General features: G+C 43.3%; 1 protein-coding gene across 2 annotated transcripts in view; it reads left to right on the top strand.

The window, feature by feature from the left end:
- Window positions 1–1,691: 1,691 nt before the first annotated feature.
- The window catches only part of FILIP1 (filamin A interacting protein 1), a 101,450-nt gene continuing 83,517 nt past the window's right edge, over window positions 1,692–19,624 (top strand). For both annotated transcript variants that reach the window (XM_029911917.1, XM_029911920.1), the window contains exon 1: window positions 1,692–1,966. In XM_029911917.1, the coding sequence (XP_029767777.1) occupies window positions 1,694–1,966 (273 nt within the window). In that variant the 5' untranslated portion in view covers window positions 1,692–1,693. The remainder of the gene's footprint in view (window positions 1,967–19,624) is intronic.

Genomic DNA, 19,624 nt, shown 5'->3' on the forward strand with positions numbered 1-19,624 from the left:
ACTCACTTCTACTTATTATATCTTCAACCGCTTTACATGTTAGTTCTGAATCTGCCTACCTAACCTAACCGAGTCTAAGGGAGTCTAAATTGGCTTAACTCACACAATAAGAGTCCAGAAGACAGGAGTGTAGCACAAAAAGAAACAGGGTGTGTGTAATAAAGTAAGTTGAAGAGGCCCCCCCTTACTTTATCTTAATCCTTTTTATGCCTTCTTCTGACTGTTCAGCCTATAAATTACATCAGTTTATAGTCTTACACATTAATAAGTAGGTCTAAGGAAGTCTGAGTTTTAGGGTGACAAAGTTAATATCAGGGAGTCTAACTTATACCTCCTTACTCCTTAGCTCTGAATTTGGCCCTGAAACAGGCCTCAAAATTCATTATTACTATTTTACAGTTCTATTACAGTAACATCCAGAGTCCAAATCATAACTGGGGCCTCATGGTGCTAGGCACTGTACAAATACTTACAAAGACACAGTCCCTGCCTCAGACACCTTACCATAGGTAAGTGACACATGAAAGGTGGGAGGGTAGGGATATATGTCCAAATATATACACTTGACTATATTTTGCATTTTATAATTGTAAGTAGATGAAGTGAGTGCCAACGAATCCCACCTCCCCCATCAAGCCATAACTAACTGGCTGATTTCCCATAGGCATTGAGACCTAGGTGAGTCTCGAAGAGAGATGTGATGGAACAGAGGATAATGACCTTACTGATCAGATCAAGAAGGGAATTGCATACTTGGGGAGCAGCAAAGAAGAAGACATAGAGATGTTTGTGAGAGAAGCAAACAAACAGGCAGATGGGGCTGTTCTTGGCAGAGTGAAAACTGCATAGGAGGCAACTTGGTAAGAGCAGACATGTAGGGATGGACAGTGTGGTGAAGAACCTTGAAAGTGAGGACAAACAGCTTCAACTTGGTGTAGTTAAAGGAGGTCCAAAGGAGAGATTAAACAGGATGTTTCTGTGGTCAGAGTGACATACAGAATAGATTATTTTAACAGCTCTGTTTAGTGTGAACCCAGGAAGGTGATGTAGGTGTTAGGGAGGGATGGAGAGGTTGATGTCACAATAATCAAGACTGGAAATGATGAAGAGGGTCTGCAGAAGAGGGTTATCTCAGTTACCAACATTGAACCCAATACGCCACAGGTGAGAAGCTAGAGAATTATCCTAGTTTGTCACATTCCTTCTCACTCTGTCTCTTAGAAAACTTACACTCAAGGTATATGCTTTTATAAATATTAAGTGCAGTCTTATCTTTCAGCTAACTCTCATGTTAAATCAAGATGTGCCTCCAAACCCAGTGTTCTCATTTTTTCTTACAGTGAGCCAACCGAATGCTGAATGATAAAATAAAGAGACTGGAAAATTTTAGTTACCAGTTTCCCACATCATTCCAAGCACTGCAGAATGTAACTCACCTCAGTATGGTTACCCTGTTTTAAGGCTCTATTAAGTTTATAATCAATATTTTGATTCATTGGCTTCCAAAGACAAACTTGTTGACATGGGTGAGCTTTTCAGCACTCTTGCATTGAGCATGACATTAATCTTGGTATTGAGAATGAAACGATGGCTCTTCCTCTTGGCAATAATTCTGCTGTAGATCAAGTGTTCATGTAAATAGTTTTACATGCTTAGAAAATGCATCTTTATAATTTTCTCTCTCTAGGTAGGGATGAGATCCCGAAACCAAGTTGGAGAAAGCTCTCCTAATGGGCATTTCTCCAGTTCTAAGCCCATTGTCAGCAATGCAGAGAATGAAAACCTTCAGGAAGATGCCAAGAAAAAGAACAAATCTCATCGAAAGGAAGAGGAGGTCATGGTCTCAGGGACTGTAAAACGACACTTAAAGTCACCGGCACCTGGTGAACGAAAGAACAAGAAATCCATAGAACTTTCTAAAGAGGACTTAATCCGGCTCCTCAGTATAATGGAAGGAGAACTGCAGGTAAATAAAACATCCTCTCTCTTATATAACTCTTCTGCCTTTTCTCCTTGTTACACTCTTCTCTGAGGGTATGTTTGCACTTGGAATTGGGGAAATAATTCCCAGCTCCAGGAGACGTACTCACACTAGACGTACTCACACTAGCCCTCACCAAGCTATTGCACTAAATATGGAGTGCAGCCACAGCAGAGCAAGCAGTGGGACAGGCTAGCTGCCCTGAGTACCTGCCTGTGAGAGACCCTAGGCAGACACTTAGGGAGGCTAGCCCCTCCTGCTGCTCATGCTGCCATGGCTACACTATATTTTTAGCATACTTGCTCAATAAGAGCTAGTGCAAGGATGTCTCCTGCAGCTATGCATCACACCCCCAGCTCTAAATGTAGACGTACCTTGAGAGACTTGGGTTTCAACATTGGCCCACACATTTAAGACAAAGGACTCCAAAGGCGGAGTAATGACAAATGAGAGTGAGTGGGTTGAGGTGTTTAGTGCAGAAGTCACTATTAAGTACAGCCTTATTGAAATCCTCATTAGTGATTTGCAGAGGAGTTGCAAAGGAGGGAGGAGTTGCAAAGGAGTTCCAGGGCTGGTCTTCACTACCCGCCCGGATCGGCGGTAGAAAATCGATCTCTCGGGGATCGATTTATCGCGTCTCGTCGGGACGCAAAAATCGATCCCCAAATCGACGCGTGTACTCCACCAGCCCAGGTAGGAGTAAGCGCTGTCGACGGGGGAGCCGCGGCGGTCGATTTGCCATCATCCTCACAGCGGGGTAAGTCGGATCAGATATGTCGAATTCAGCTACGCTATTCCCATAGCTGAATTTGCGTATCTGAAATCGATTCCCCTCCCCCCCCGTAGTGTAGACGTAGCCTCAGAAGAGAAAGAGAAATACTAAGAGGTCTAAAGAGATTAGACATGTGGGCAGAAAACAACCAAATGAGATTCAGATGCAAACAAGTACAATGGGGGAAACAACCCAGAATACAGTTATTCAGTGCGAGGGAGAAACTTGGAAATCAGTAATGCTTGAGGTGGCAGTGGGGCAATACATGAAACAATTTAGCCTTTTATACTGCACTTGTGTTTATATTTGTCAATCACAGCAACATTCCGAAAGCTATACCAATTTTCCTGGCTGAGTTGACACATTTACCTACAGCTGGGATGGTGCTATAACAGGGGGAATGGGATTTCTTTTCATAGTGGCGTCCCCAATCTGCATTTCTCCTAAAAGTACCCAGGTGCAGTTTAAATGCAGTCAGAGCTTTTATCATCCCCAACCCCTTCTTTCCAGTGAACCACTATTACACAGCACTTTTTTTATGCCCTGCTTTTCCTGAAAGCCACATTCACTGGACTTTTCCTTTAGTTTTGGACTCATCCCTGTTGCCTCTCCATTAATCCACGGTCAGGAAACAATTATGTTGTGAGTGATCAACCAGTGAGAAACCTGAGTTACACCACCACTGCAAAAACATCAGGCCTGAGCTCATTACTGAACACTATTATTCCATCCATATTTCATCACCAAAATACCAAGGCACAGTCTAAGGTGCATTGATTGGTTGCTTTCTTAGTAGATGTGTATAAAAGAAAAATAATCTTGTCAACTTTTTTTTCATTTAGTAGCAGAAACTAAATTGTTCTTTGTTTTTCGACTTTAATTTGTCACAAACAAAAGGCACCTTTCCAGAGGAATACAACCATCATTTTTCTATGACAAATGGAAATAAAGAGAATAAAATTCTGTCTGATTCAGTTTTACAAAAAGTCACATGCTATTGCTTCTGGGGCAGAATTTCACTAGCCATGTGTACTGTTAAAAATGGAAAAATTTCACCTTGGATGAGATTTGCAACTATGTTTGAAAATATCAGTGTTAATTTTTGCAAAGCAAAACTGTCACACACAGCTGTAGTGTTGAATGCAGTCTGATCTGATTAATCATTTAACATATGTGTGGTTTCCTGAAAGATTTAAGCAGAAATCAGTTCAGTGATTTGTATGCATCACTGATGCGGGAGGGATGAAATACACTTTTGTGGTGAAGACACAAGCCTACATGGCAGGAGATTTGCTTCTATTCTTGGCTCTGTTGTAGAATTCTGTCTAACTTTGGTTAAGTCACTTACAGCCTGATCCCCAGTGCTTAATTTGTGCTGGGGCTTGCCAGAGCTCAGCCCTGGCACCTCTAGACTTGGCAGTTCATAGCCCCATGCTGGGCCCTTGGACAGCTCTGTAGACAGTGCTGCTGCCAGCCACAGCACAGAAGTCAGGGTGGCAATACACCATACCATGCCACCCTGACTTCTGTGCTGCTGCTGGCAGCGGCACTGCTTTCAGAGCTAGGTGCCCGGTCAGTAGCTGCCACTCTCTGGCTGCCCAGCTCTGAAGGCAGCACAGCTGGCAGCAGCAGTGCAGAAGTAATGATAACAACACCATACCATGCCCAGTGCTGGCCAGCAGCAGCCACTCTCCCGCCACCCAGCTGGAGCCCCGCCACCTCTTTCATTACAAATTAAGCATTGCTGATCCTGCTCCCATTCATGTAAATTCCTGTAGACTTCACTGGAGCACAGCTGGGTCTTCAGTCTTTGTCTCTCACTTTACATTGAGGGAACAGAAAGATTAAAGGTCCATCCATCCACCTCCTCATATGTCATATCCTCATATGGTAACTGAGCACAATCATCATCTGAACTGCAGTAGCATCCAAAGTTCTCAGTCAAGATTGTAGTCCCATTGTACTAGACACTATTCAAACAAATGAATAGTCCCTGCCACAAAGAGCGTAGAATCTATTGATACTTACCTACCCCACAAGAGGACTGTGAAGCTAAATTTGTTCATGTCTGTGAAGCACTTTGAGATCCTCAGGAGGAAGGTGCTATTGAAGTGGAAAGTATTAATTGTTAATCCGTAGGGTTTTTAATACAGCTTCAAAAATCAATTTGAATTATTTACCCAATTATGCTAAATGTATTGAATTGTTAATAGAGTGGGCAGGCCAAAGAAGCCTGGCTTGAGATGAAGGTCTGGGCTTTGTGATCATAAATGAGGACAAGCCAAAAAAGAATCATGCCAGGGTGAATATTCTGGCACTACTCCCTGGCTGTCACAATGACCTACTACACTGTATCGTTTTATGTACTTTCTTTTTCAGATGTGTATAGTCAACTGTAGTGGCTTGACTAGTGTTTTGATTCACAGAGCCAAATCAAACTCTGGGTTTAGCTTGGTCTTCATACCTTCTGGATTGTTCAAATTACATTATTTAGCTGGTCTCTAGAACAAGAGACTCCTGTTAGCCACAGCTCTGGTGCCATGGTTTAAGTGCTTTATAAAGCACCTTTCCTACTCAAGATATTGAGACGGGGTCCAGGACATGCAAAATAGGGTGACAGCCTTGTCTTTGGAAACCATTTAAACACCAGCAGAACAAACATCATATAGACGCATGTGACAAGGTTTTGTTGAGAGAATGACTGCAGGCTTTGCATCTAGGATTAACCAATATCTTTGCAAAAAGTGCCATCAAGTCTTTAACATCTACAAGGCAACAGATCTAATTTATCACACTTCTAACAATGCAGCAACCTCCCAGTACTCTGTTGCATTGCTGTCGGTACTGATAATGAGACCTTAGTATGGGATGTGAATCCCTAGCTTCTGCTCCAGGGGCTGAAAATGCTAACAAGCTATATGGACATCTCCTAACAGTGATAGTTATAACTTTTTTTAAAAACTACAGTGACCTACAGTAGCTCGCCTGAGTTTTGGTTCCTAGAGCCATGTCAGACATTGGTTTGTCTGTCCTCAAATTTCCTAGCTTGGCCATATCTAGTTACTGAGTTTACAGAAGAATAGAGTTTCATAAACCACTAACGTCACCAGTGCCTAAATATTGTTCTGTAAGAAAGTAGAAGGAAAAAATGCATTTACAAACTTGCAGTAATTAGACTTCGTCCCAATATTCATGGGCAGGAGAGCCTTAAGGACAGCCTCTCCAGGAGGGAATAAGAACAAGCTCATACCAGGAACTGATTTAAAAAGCCACACACCGCTTGATACAATAGTTATTATTCTGCAGCAACTTACTGCTTACAGAAAGCAAGCAGAGATTATGTAGTCTTTAACCACCCACCTCATGCATAGGGGTAAACAATTTGCAGGGGATGTTTCCCCAGTAACAACATGAAAAATGTCTGCTGGTTTTTAAATCATGAAACATTGATTTAAAAAGAAAAAAGAACCTGAACTACAGTCAGACATGAAAGAATAATATCCCTGTGCCTAACACTTTCAGTGATTTCGATGAGACAAAAGAAAAGGCATAGATTACCATAACAGAACAGCAGAGGCACCGGGGATCTTTCCAGATAAGGTGTCATCCTATCTGTGTTACACAGACTTTAGTCTGATACATCTACATGTTTGTACTGGCAAGAAAATATTCCCTCTATATTTTCCAAAGAGCAGCCATTAATCTACAGAAATACCCACCCCAATGTTAAACATTTCCTGATCAGGGGCCTGAAAGGAAACAGGAAGCAGCATGTACACATTTTTACCAGCCTCCCTCCTATTTCAGATTAAAAAAAACAATAATAAAATTTCATTTGCAAATGCAGTACTCCACTAGGAATAGTTTATTTTTCAAGGAAAATCATTTATGAGCCAGGTTTTTGTCTGTTGCCTGACGGGTGTAGGAAACTGTCTACCACGCTTAAAATCTACACTTCACACCAATTAAAGAAGAAGCATCTTTCAACTCAACCCTCTAGTTATATCCTCTGTGTGAGCATGATTCCCTAGTGTGGCACTGGTATATATCAGACACAGCTCAGAGGTTACCAGTTACATTTGTCTCTTGCACTCTTTAGACAGGCCATGTCTACACTACCACTTTTATCGGTATAACTTGTGTTACTCAGGGGTGTGAAAAAAACAACATGAATTTACCACAAAACAGCTGCCCTGAGAAATTGTCAGTCTTCCAAATGGTCAGATGTAACATCTTTTTAGGAGCTTATTGTGAAAGGTGTAAATATTGCATGACAAATGGGCAGAGATTATTTATTAAGTTTGCAAATGATACCAAACTGGGAGGGATTGCAACTGCTTTGGAGGACAGAGTCATAATTCAAAATGATCTGGACAAATTGGAGAAATGGTCTGAGGTAAACAGGATGAAGTTTAACAAAGACAAATGCAAAGTGCTCCACTTAGGAAGGAACAATCAGTTTCACACATACAGAATGGGAAGAGACTGTCTAGGAAGGAGTACGGCAGAAAGGGATCTAGGGGTTATAGTTGACCACAAGCTAAATATGAGTCAACAGTGTGATGCTGTTGCAAAAAAAGCAAACAGGATTCTGGGATCCATTAACAGGTCTGTTGTGAGCAAGACATGAGAAGTCATTCTTCCGCTCTACTCTGTGCTGGTTGGGCCTCAACTGGAGTATTGTGTCCAGTTCTGGGCACCGCATTTCAAGAAAGATGTGAAGAAATTGGAGAGGGTCCAGAGAAGAGCAACAAGAATGATTAAAGGTCTTGAGAACATGACCTATGAAGGAAGGCTGAAAGAATTGGGTTTGTTTAGTTTGGAAAAGAGAAGACTGAGAGGGGACATGATAGCAGTTTTCAGGTATCTAAAAGAGTGTCATAAGGAGGAGGGAGAAAACTTGTTCACCTTAGCCTCTAAGGATAGAACAAGAAGCAATGGGCTTAAACTGCAGCAAGGGAGGTTTAGGTTGGACATTAGGAAAAAGTTCCTAACTGTCAGGGTGGTTAAACACTGGAATAAATTGCCTAGGGAGGTTGTGGAATCTCCATCTCTGGAGATATTTAAGAGTAGGTTAGATAAATGTCTATCAGGGATGGTCTAGACAGTATTTGGTCCTGCCATGCGGGCAGGGGACTGGACTCGATGACCTCTCGAGGTCCCTTCCAGTCCTAGAATCTATGAATCTATGGGGAAAAAAATCCTTTAAAAACAAGGTTTCATTTTACAATTAATTTTAATGCTTATGAATAGTGGTGCTTGAATACTTTTTAGAGTGGGGGAGCTGTGCCCCCCCATCCCTGTCCGTGCCCCCTGCTGCTCTCTAGAGCTGGGGCCGGGAGCAGGACCATGGGTTCTGGAGCAGGGGTACATGTACAGGGGTAAGAGGGCTGAGGCTGAGGACACAGCTGGGTCGGATGTGGAGCCCCGTGTGCAGAGCCAGGAGCGGACCCCCAGGCGTGGGTCCAGCAGCCCCATGTAAAACTAGGGGGTGCTGCAGCACCTTCCGCACCCCTGGTTCCCACACCTATGCTCATGAAAGCCCTGAAGACTGGAGTTCTTCATTTCTCTTAAGAGCAATAGACCCAGCATAGTCAATGTCAGTGCAAGTTTCCACCATACCACCAATTCCCAGCCTGGAGGGATTTCTTCTTGGTGTGTCCCTTCAATCATTGGCCTCTCTGGATAGAGTGCTAATAAGAGTCTAATTTGTAACATGAATGCCTGTACATTAGGAACTGGACTAAGGCTACCAGTTCACACTACATGTAAGGCCTTGGTTTTAACCTATAAAACTCTAACTGCTTTGGGCCTAGCTATCTGAGGGATTGCATTGTTTGTTTGAATGGAGATATCCCATCTCCTAGAACTGGAAGGGACCTTGAAAGGTCATCAACTCCAGCCCCCTGCCTTCACTAGCAGGACCAAGTACTGATTTTGCCCCAGATCCCTAAGTGGCCCCCTCAAGGATTGAACTCACAACCCTGGGTTTAGCAGGCCAATGCTCAAACCACTGAGCTATCCCTCCCCCCATCTCTTCCTATGTTACACTGTATCAGTTGCATACATTCAAGGTGCTCGAGCTAGTACTTGAAGTAATAAAAAAGAGGAAGCTGATAGCAGGACAGTCTACATTGGAGTCCTTGGCTAAGGACTTGGCTAAAATGAGGTTTGCCCTAATCACAGCCATCGTTGCCCAGCCGTTGGTGTGGCTGCACTAGCCCAGACCTCCACAGCTAACAGACAAAGCCACTAACTGCACTTGTTTATAGGTAGTTTATTGTAGTGTTTTGTCATTCATCTTTCTAATAAATAATTAAGAATTTTAAATTATTACAGCCTTTTCTTGCTCTTTCCTTTCACACCACTTTTCTTTCCTTCCATTGTATATTAATATATTCTATTCTACTCTACATTTCTCTCTCTGTCAGTATTTGACATTCACTCTTCCCTTAGCTTTCTCTCTCTTTTTCCTTCTTTTCTTTTCCAGCTATGTTCTTCTCCCCTTCCACAATGGTCTATCTTTCATTCCTCTCCAGTCTCATATCTTCTTCACCCTTCATCCCCCAAATCCACTCCTACTCTTGTCTCACTTACCTCTGATCACTATCTCCACTCCTCCCATCCACCACCACCACCATCACCATCCCTCTCCCTTCAGTGATCAAGCCTCTGTCCCCAAACTCCTCTTTTCCAGCAGCACCAAGTCTAGCCTGTTTCCACCACCCTCTCCAGTCCAGAAGTTCCACTCCAGGGAACTAGCTGAAGTAATCTTGGAACCATTAGTGATTATCTTTGAGAGCTCCTGGAGGACGGGTGAGGTCCCAGAGGCTGGAAAAGAACAAACATAGCACCTACCTTTAAAAATTGGAACGAAGAGGACCTAGGAATTATAGACCAGTCAGCCTAACTTTGATACTTAGAAAGATACTGGAACAAATTATTAAACAATCAGTTTGTAAGCACCTAGAGGATAATGGGACTATAAGGAATAGCCAACATGGATTTGTCAAGAACAAATCATGGCAAACCGACCTAATTTCCTTCTTTGGCAGGCTTACTAGTCTTGTGGATAAGAGGGAAGCTGTAGACTATTTAGTAAGTCTTTTGACACAGTCCCATGTGACATTCTCATAAGCAAACTAGGGAAATGTGGTATATAAGGTGGGTGCAAACCTGGTTGAGGTCCAGAACCTGAGAGTGGGGCCATGAGAATCCTAGGAGGAAGTGGGATCAAGAACCATTGAGAGCGTTGTCAAGTTCATCTAGCTGGGCTGCAAGCAGAATTAAAATGGTCGCAGCAAACCAGATGTTCTTCAACAAATAGTTCTCACTACTTCCTGCAAGAATACTTGTCTTACTGATGGACACAAAAACATCTTTGCTCTGAGATTACGTTCAGGATTTATCAAATCTGTGTACTACCTGTATTGCTATATGGATCAGAACCCTGGACTCCCACAGGGTCTAGGAATGGCTAGAGAAGGCGTTCTCAAACTTTATTGCACTTTGACCCCCCTTCTCACAACAACAATTACTACATGACCCCAGGAGGGGACCGAAGCCTGAGCCAGCCCAAGCCCCACCACCCCAGGTGTGGGGGGCCGGGGCAAAGCCCAAGTCCCACCACCCTGAGTGATGAGGCCAAAGCTGAAGGCCAAGAGCTTCAGCCCCAGGCAGGGGGCCTGTAACCTGAGCCTCGCTGTCTAGGGCTGAAGCCCTCAGGCTTCAGCTTCGGCCCCGAGCGGTGCAGCTCGAGTTTCAGCTTCGGCCCTGGGAAGTGGGACTTGGGCTTCGGCTCTGGCCCTGGGCTCCAGCAAGTCTAACGCCAGCCCTGGCGACCCCATTAAAATAGGGTCCCGACCCACAGTTGGAGAACCGCTGGACTAGAGGCATTCTATATGTGCAAAATGTCAGAGTCTCACAAAGATCTAGTTTTCCTTCCATTGCTTGTTATATTCAAAAGTGGTGTTGAGTGTTCTTTGGCTGTGTTGTCAGAATGGACAAAAGCAACCAGTGCACTTTGCTGTCAAACTCTCCATTGAAGCTTGAAAGAATGCATACCCTGACCCTATCTGGCACTGCCTATGCGGCTGCTTCAGAAATGCATGGATTTGCAGGATTGAGCCAAAGCTGGGAACTTCGCTACATGATGCCTAGTGCAGTGCTCTCAAATGTGGTCACTCTGGAGGGTGCAATGGTCTTATATTAACAGGAGTGTCATATGTAAGACACAGGAGGCAATTGTCCTGCTCTATGAGGTGCTGGTGAGACCTCAGCTGGAGTGCTGCATCCACTTCAGGAAAGTTGTGGACAAATTGTATAGCGTCCAGAGTAGAGCAACAAAAATGATAAAACGTTTAGAAAAGCTGACCTATGAGGAAAAGTTAAAAAAAATGGGCATGTTTAGTCTTGAGAAAAGACTGGGGCAGGGGAGCTAAAAACAATCTTCAAATATGTTACAGGCTATTATTAAGAGGATGGTGACCAATTGTTCTCCATGTCCACTGAAGGTAGGAAATTTAGGTTAGATATTAGGAACTATAAGGGTAGATAGGCTCTGGAATAGACTTCCACGGGAGGTTGTGGAATCCCCGTCATTGGAGGTTTTAAAGAACGGTTTGTATAAACACTTGTCAGGGATGGTCTAGGTTTAGTCGGTCCTGCTTCAGTGCAGAGGGCTGGACTTGATGACCTCTTGAGGTCCCTTCCAGCCCTACATTTCTATGATTCTTTGATTCTTAAGGTCCTTAATAGACTATGTGTGTTTGATGATGATGAAAACTGGTTGAAAGACTGTACGCAAAGAATAGTTATCAATGGCTAGTTGAGGACAAATCTAGTGGGGTCCTGCAAGGGTCTGTCCTGGTTCTGGTGCTATTCAATATTTTCATTAATGAGTAGGATAATAGAGTGGAGCGTAGTCTTATAAAATTTGTGATGATACCAACTTGGAAGGGGTTGCAAGCACTTTGGAGAAGAGGATGAATTCAAAATGGCCTTGACAAATTGGAGAATTGGTCTGAAATCAAAAAAACCTTATCTCCACATTTGGAGATCAATATTAGTCTACATTTAGATAACTATGTGTACCTACACAACTTTACTGTCCATCTTCTATCTTCTTACATCATCTTTCCTCCCATCTCTCTTGGGTATTTACAGTGCTGTCACTGTGGCAGTAAGAACTGTTTCTGTCCTCTTGTACTGTATTTGCTTCCATCAGAAATTGTGATGATAGGCTTAAACACTGTTGTGATGGGTGATATGGAAAGTGGTTAAAGAAATACTGGACATACTCTCACATTCTTGAATTGATTTGATTAAATAATTAGTTGCTTGTATACTGGAGCAGGGAAGGTGGGGCTGTTGGTGGGGTGGTATATGGAGGTGCTACATTATGATTTGTGAGGGGGACTCGCTTAGAAAGGGAAGTGAGGAGAAGCTGCTGGAGAATCAATCCAGAGGGAAGCAACAGAATCAAATGATGTATGTGAGGTGAGGGAAGTGGAGGGAGTTCTGAAATGGCCATCAGGAGTATCAGCTGGTGTGAGAAGCGTTGGTCATCTGGAATGGAGTGTGGGTGACCAGGATTGATAAACCTGTGTCTAAGAGGTGAGGAGGAGAGCCGAGTAGAGCAGGAAGCATATGCATGTAGTGGTTTGGTGAAGGTGTTATTAACTATGCTGAGCATTATGAGTGGGTTGATTTAGTCCACTCTTGTCTGATCATATTACTTAGATGAGAGTTAATTTTACTAAAGCATTGAGAAAATTCTAGATATATACACAGCAACAGTAAAAGGGAGGCAGGTAAGGTCAGTGGCAGGAGAGAGAACTAGGCTAAATGAAATGGAATGAAATAAGAGGGTAGAATGATGGAGGAAGGGAGACGAAGAGGAAAGGAGGACTGCAACAGAGACCAGTGAATTTGAAATAGAGAGCAGGAAGAGGAAAAGGAAGGAGGGACAGAGAAAGGAGGAAGAGAATGAAGGAGAAGGAGGAACTCGACATGGCAGCAGAATGATAGCACTAGAAGTAGCAAAAAACACATCAGAAAAGAGACCTTGAAATGGCTTATGGACCTACAACTGCATCTAGAGAATGTTACTATGCAGATGCCATATACAAGAGAGAGAGAGCGCAAAAAACAGTATTGCTACAAGGAGCTAAACTATTCCCTCAGATCTGACTGAATACATGTTGCTTTTCTAGCAACTCATGTTTTTGACATGATACCAAACTAAAGTAGATTTCAGATGGTAAGGGCTTCATGAATGGAACTGTTTTCAGAGGTAAATTCCAGCTAATCATCTGTTTTGCTATAATTACGATCACTACACTGCTTAAGCACTGTGATTCAAGGCAATCGGAGCCAGCATACCACAAGTCTGTACTCCCAAAAATTTAGAATTACAAAATGGAACCCTGCTGTTTTTGCAAGAGAAAGTATTAAGACACAGTTTGCTGAAGCATGGTGATTTATTTCAGCATTTTCCTGTTTCCACTGAAGTTAAGCTGGCTCTTTAGTAATAAAACTGCCTTAAAAGTAGATAATTGTTTAAAAATTTTGTTTATCAAAACATCAGCTGGAAGTTTTTATACTGTTATCTATATTTAACTGTAGAGTGAATAGCTTCTTCATAATAGCTTCGTCTGTCCTCCTCCATGAACTGTGAACACCAGAGTTTGTCTCTGTTGTGCCAACTAAGGACTGGTAATAGAACAGAGAAGGAATAACTGGGGAGGGACGGGTATCAGCTCCACTGAATCTTCTAGACTAGACTTGAGGTAGGGCTAAGAGCACCTTGTCATGCTGGCTGGAATGGCTCACAACTGAGAGTGCCAGCCTCAGGGCAGATTGTCAAAAGCAGGGTAGACACCCCAGACTGGTGGTATGTTCTTCAATTAGATTTCACCAACCATAACAAATGTGAACTCCTGAGTCACTGTAACAGTTTGACCATGGAGTCACAGACAGTCCCCTTGGGCACTTCGGTCTATCTTGTTACCCAGGCAAGCTGGCCTTAGTGATAAATGGTCATTTACACCAAAAATCACAAAATATTCAGGTTGCTCCCAGTCCCAAGAGACCAGTCACTTACCCCAGATCAATTTGTACCATACATCTCACACCAAAGACAACATTGGTAGCTAATTAAGGATTTATTAACTAGGAAAAAGAAACGAGAGGGTTATTTACAGGTGAAAACAGGCAACATATATACCAGGGGTGGCCAAACTGCAGCTCGTGAGCCGTATGCAGCTCTTTTGCAGTTAAAGTGCAGCTCCCAGAGCCCTCCAAACCCACCATTCTCCATCTACCAGACTGGTGGTGGAGCTCAGAGCTTCTGCCCTGTGGTGGGGCTAGGGACTTCTACCAGAGACGATGGCTGCCTGTAAGAGTGTGTGTGGGGGGGTCACAATTTAAAGGTTCGGTCCTCCCAACAGCTTGAGTCACACACCCCTAGGCACACTCCCCCGCTTTCCCTCAGTGGCCCCACCCTTCAGCTTCCAGGTGTTAGCTCTGCGTGGCGAGGCAGTGGCAAACAGCTGGGAGCTACAGGGAGGGGTCTTTGCTCTAGCTCCTTCTGGATGGGTGGGAAAACCACTTTTCTTGTCTAGGTTCACAAGTTCAGAACAGGGATTTTTACAATTATAAAGCAGAATGTACATATTATAGCATGGAATACAGACATTTTACAAATAAGATTACTGCATGCAGCAACTTACAAGCATTTTATAGAGTCTAAACATTAAACACATTCTTACAAGTTCAACACCTGTCTTGAACAATATTAACATACAGGTGAGCTAGTCTGGTTTCCAGCTATGAATTTGTCAGTGCTCAGTGGATGCCTACAACTTTGGCAAGAGCGGGCTCCTGGTTTACCAGCGTCACACACATTTCTTTTGAAATATCCTTAGCCTTCTCTTCTTAGCCTTTCAAAATTGAACAGTCTGGCACCACCATTCCTAAAATTATAAGACACAGTCTTTCTCCCAGAGGTGTCAATGGCTGAACTTCCATTGGCTTCCAGGGGAGCAAATTATGATCCACATTCTTTAATTGCCTTTTCTTCCATTATTACCTTTTGAAGTTAATGGATAAAAGGTTTTTTTGATCAGCTGACATCAGAAGATATTTTGTCCTTCAATTAATAAGGAATTGTGTAGTAACAATGATGGGAGCTGCTTGTATAATTTCCCATGTACTTCACTGAAGACTCATTCTTTACTGAGGGAACATGTCAGACACTCTTGTAACACCCGGCAGTTTTATAGTCGCTCCAGCTCTAAACTATCTGGGATTCTTGAAGCAAACTTGCGGTGAACGTATGTATCACAGGTCACATTGCAGGGCAGTACTGAGTCATCAGTCATTAATTAATGTTCAAGTTTGTGGCTCCTAGTCTGGTTTTATTGGCTTTACTGCCCTAATGGTGTATTTATTAAGTTTGTGTCTCCTGATCCTCAGCTGAGGAGCAGATAATCTCTTGAAATCAAAACTAATATTTTTCCTTCCAAAAATGCATTTTAATAACAGCAAATATAAGCTTTCAAACCATACTTGTGGGAACCTGAACTCTGAGAAAGTGTCTTGTATCTAGGGTTACAGGCTCCACCTATTGGTTGATTTAAATGAGAGAAATGTAACATTTTCACTCAGAGAATTGTTGGCTATTCTCATGCTCCTGGGTCTTGCCACATCTTCCATAGCTTACTGGCTTTGACCTCAAGATTCTGCATGATGTTAAAAAAAAAAAAAAAAGTTGAGTCTGACTGATTTATTTTAGTGGTCTGCATACAAGAGACAGCAATGACAAACTATTACCCAAAATGTAGAATCATTGATAGACTGTCCAAGGGATGCCTTCCTCTAAACACACCCACTGAGATTTGCAAATGAAATATTTCTGAGTCCTAGAAATGATAGATTCTTTTTCTCAGAGAATTTAGCATAATTTCCTAACAGACCCTTCTCCCCCCACAACAACAACAAAAATAGAGCGCCCTTAGACCAAACATGTGTAGTTCTTAACTTATAATCATCTGTCCCCTCTGTGTCTGAAAGAGACAAAGAGAGGAGTTCAGGTTTATAATGGAAAACTATTGCCTTGAGGGCTGAAAAAGTAAATTACAGTGAGATATTAAGTGTGTTAAATTTCATATGCTATTGGTGCATAAGTTGGGAGGATCAGATTTTTTAGATAACTTCCATAAACCTAGTTTTAAATGGTTGGTTAAGCTGGCAAGTATCTTCTGTAATGTAGTCCTAGTTTTACTGCAGCTATGTCAATCATCAGTAAATGAATGTTCATCATTGGCATACAGAGCACTGAAATCCCGCTTGTTGGAAGCCAAGGAAACACTTGGACAAGGCAGAGTTCTGTATACAGTTCATTACCAGCACCACCTACTAGCACACATTTGTGTTTGTGTGTATCATACTCTGGGTTAAGCTGAGATCTCACACAGGGCAGCAGCAGGGTTTCATCTGCAGTTCATCATCTTCGACTGCTGGGGCAGTGAGGCATCAGAGTACCTCGTGTCCCCTCCTGCTGCACCCCCTGCAAGCTTAATGATGGTGTACTCTCTAGGCACACACTAAAATGATATGCGAGGTATGTTTGTATTTTTGTCATTGTGTTCCCTACTCATTCCCAACTGGGCTGCAGTATGCAAATGAATTAAAAAGAAGGTTAATGGAGGAGAGATTACACTGAGGTGACAATGGCACCGCTTATCAATGAGCTGATTACAATGTTTATAGGCTTTTCTGTGCTATTTATATCCATAGTATCTGAGCGTGTTACATTTTATTAGCCCTTTTTGGCCCTGACCATACATTTTGCTATCCCATTTTGGCTCAAGAAGCTAGCTAAAAATCCAGGGTATTGCAGGTTGTTCCAGCTAGGAGAGATTGGTGGAGTCAGGTATCTTTGATGCAATCTTGTTTATTTACAAGGAATGTACAAAGTCCTGTTTCCCTGAACACAGGAGGAACCAATCAACAGGAGGTAGTTGTGAGAGAGACCTCTTGGGAAAGGGCCTCCTGTTCTTTGCAAACAGTTCTCACCTCAGACCTGATTCCGTGACTTCCAGAGATCTCCATAACATTCTCTGCTTCAGCCCCAAGGGCTGCGGGACTCTGCAGCTGGCAGCCAGCGGGGCCCTGGCAGAGTTCCAGTGACAGGTGACAGCAGTGACAGGAGGCCCCCTGCAAGGTTCCAGCGACAGGTGACAGACTCCTGAGTGGGCCCTCCTCAGGGTTCCAGCGATGGGCGACAGCCTTGTGCAGGGGAAAGGGAGGGGGACACCTCGGGCAAGTGGCTGGGGGTGTCCCGTTTTCTCTTTGGGAAATATGGTCACTCTGCAGTTCCCAGCTGCCATGGGTGGAGGGGCGGCTCCCTGCAGCTTCCAGCTGCTGCGGGCAGAGGGGGAACCCCACAGCTCCCAACCACCACAGTGGCAGGAGAAACCATGGAGCCACAGTAGCAAAAGTCACGACTTCTGTGAATTTTTGTTTATTGCCTGTGACCTGTCCATGACTTTTACTAAAAATAATCATGACAAAATCTTAGCCTTTATTATGAGACATATGCATGGGTAATATTTAAGGAATAATGTATTTATATTGGAAGTGTACGTATGGACTTCGAGTAGCAATGAGTCCCCAGGGAATAATATATCTCAGTGATGGCCCATTCCAGCAGGAGAAAGTTGTCACCCATCCTATTCAGCTGGTGATCCAATGCCAGCCTCAATTGTCTAGCTTTGCTTAGGAGCAAGAGTTTCAATGGAAAACCATCAGAGGCAACCGTAAACAATTGAAACCACTTGAAGGTTAAAAAAGGAACATTACAACAAAACAGGGATTTGTCCTGCCTGTGAATAGAGACAAAAGACTGTTTCAGTGTAACACAGAGTGGGGAAAGGTCCTCTGGAGCCTTTCAATGAGGAGTGGAGATATTCTCATGAAAAGTTGGATCTTGATTTTTGTGAAGCCAGCCAGCTCTGCAACAGACTGAACTTCGGGGGGGAACCTACTTTATTAGAAAGAAAAGGTAACTATTAAGTGTAAACCCAGCTTTGCGTTTCATGATTTTGTTTTGTATTGTAGCCATTTGTTTCCACCACTCTCTCTTATTTCTAGTAGAATAACTATTCTTTCTTAAATATGCCTTCTTTTGTGTCATTATAAGTGCTTACAAGTGCTCTGCGCCAGTAGCGTAGCTGGGGGGGAGCGGGGCAGCGGCCGCTCCCCCACCGAGCACAGGTGGCGCCTTTTTAATTTTACTCACCCGGGAGTGGGGGAAAAAAAGGCGCCACCCGCTGCAGTGCTTTTACTGACGGGGCGGCGCTCCGGGTCTTCGGCGGCACCTCGGCGTCGAGACCTTCACTCGCTCCAGGTGTCTTCGGCGGTACTGAAACTTCATCGCCGAAATGCCACCGAAGACCTGCGGAGCGAGAGACGGTTCCGCTGCCGAAGACCCGGAGCGCTGCCCCGTCAGTAAAAGCTGTGGGTGCTGGTGGCTGGGGCCAAAGCAGGGCTGGGTGGCACTCCCACCCCACTCCCCAGGGGGGCTGGCTTAAGGCCCACTCTGCCCCCCCCCCCAGACTTTCCTCCATACCTGCCTAGAGGGGCGTGCCCTACAGTTTGGGGACCACTGGTCTAATGGACAGTACCATAACAAGAGCATGTGGTTGGAAGCTGATGCTAAACAAATTCAGATTGGAAATAAAACACATTTTATAAGTGAAGGTAATTAGGCATTGGAACAATTTACCAAAGCAAGTGCTGCCGAATCTACCACATCATGTTTTAAATCAAGATTAGGCGTCTTACAAAAAGGTATGTTTTACCTTAGCCAGAAGTTATGGGCTTGATGCAGGAATTCCTGCCTGGGATTCTATGGGATGTGATATACAGGAGGTCAGACTAGATGATCATAACAGACCCTTCTAGCCTTAAAAACTATGAAGTCAAAGTTATTAACTATTGGCAAAATCTGCTTTGAACAAAGTTACCTTTTATAGCTTGAAGAAAATTGTATAAACTTTGATCATCTACTACCATGACTTTACTGCAAATCAGAGCATAGATTTAAACACCAATAAATTCTGTGACTAGCTTGCTGTCTGCTGGAAGGAGAATAAAATCTAAAATGAGATCAGCAAACAAATTATTCACTGTAACACAGAACCCCAGAGAAATCTTGAAATGTGGATAAGAGTTTTTTTTGTGCAACTGTGGATGATTCTTCCCTATGTACAATCTACAGATTGCTTGAAAAGCATTCTTCTTGTTAGCTAGTGCTGTTCAGTTTGTGGTCTCTACTTGTTGCTGGGTACAAGTCATGTGCACAATGTTTTTATATGGTTAACTGTGGCTAAGATATCATTTATGTAGCTGGATATAGCAAACCCCAAATAGCAGGTTTAGCCATTGTGATGCATTCCTGAAGCATGTAAGACATATCCCAACATGCTTTGATTTGTGTACATAATCTACAGTGATCTTCTGAGCTTGCTTCTCCACTGCCAAAGATCATGAAACTGTAAATCTGTATGTTGCAGCAACCTACCCATTATTTGATAATACAGAGCAGAGCTCCTTTTCAATGTCAACAGACAAGAAATTATACTGCAGCCTTTTAAAAGTCAGAAAGCATCAAGCAGTGTGGAGTTAATACTTCTAGGAGCCTTGCCATGGGAATTTGCTGGCCCTAGCCCAGACAGCAGATAATTAATTATGTCAGTGAAAGGCTCTGGTGGCCTGTTCTCTTCAGAGAAAAGTGACATCATCTATGGAGCTCTCTGGCAATAAAACAGAACAAAGCTGTGTGGGCAGGAAATAACAGACAGATG

The sequence above is a fragment of the Terrapene carolina genome, unplaced genomic scaffold (assembly GCF_002925995.2).
Source record: "Terrapene carolina triunguis isolate 2854851 unplaced genomic scaffold, T_m_triunguis-2.0 Scaffold42, whole genome shotgun sequence".
In the NCBI taxonomy this organism is placed as follows: Eukaryota; Metazoa; Chordata; order Testudines; family Emydidae; genus Terrapene; species Terrapene triunguis.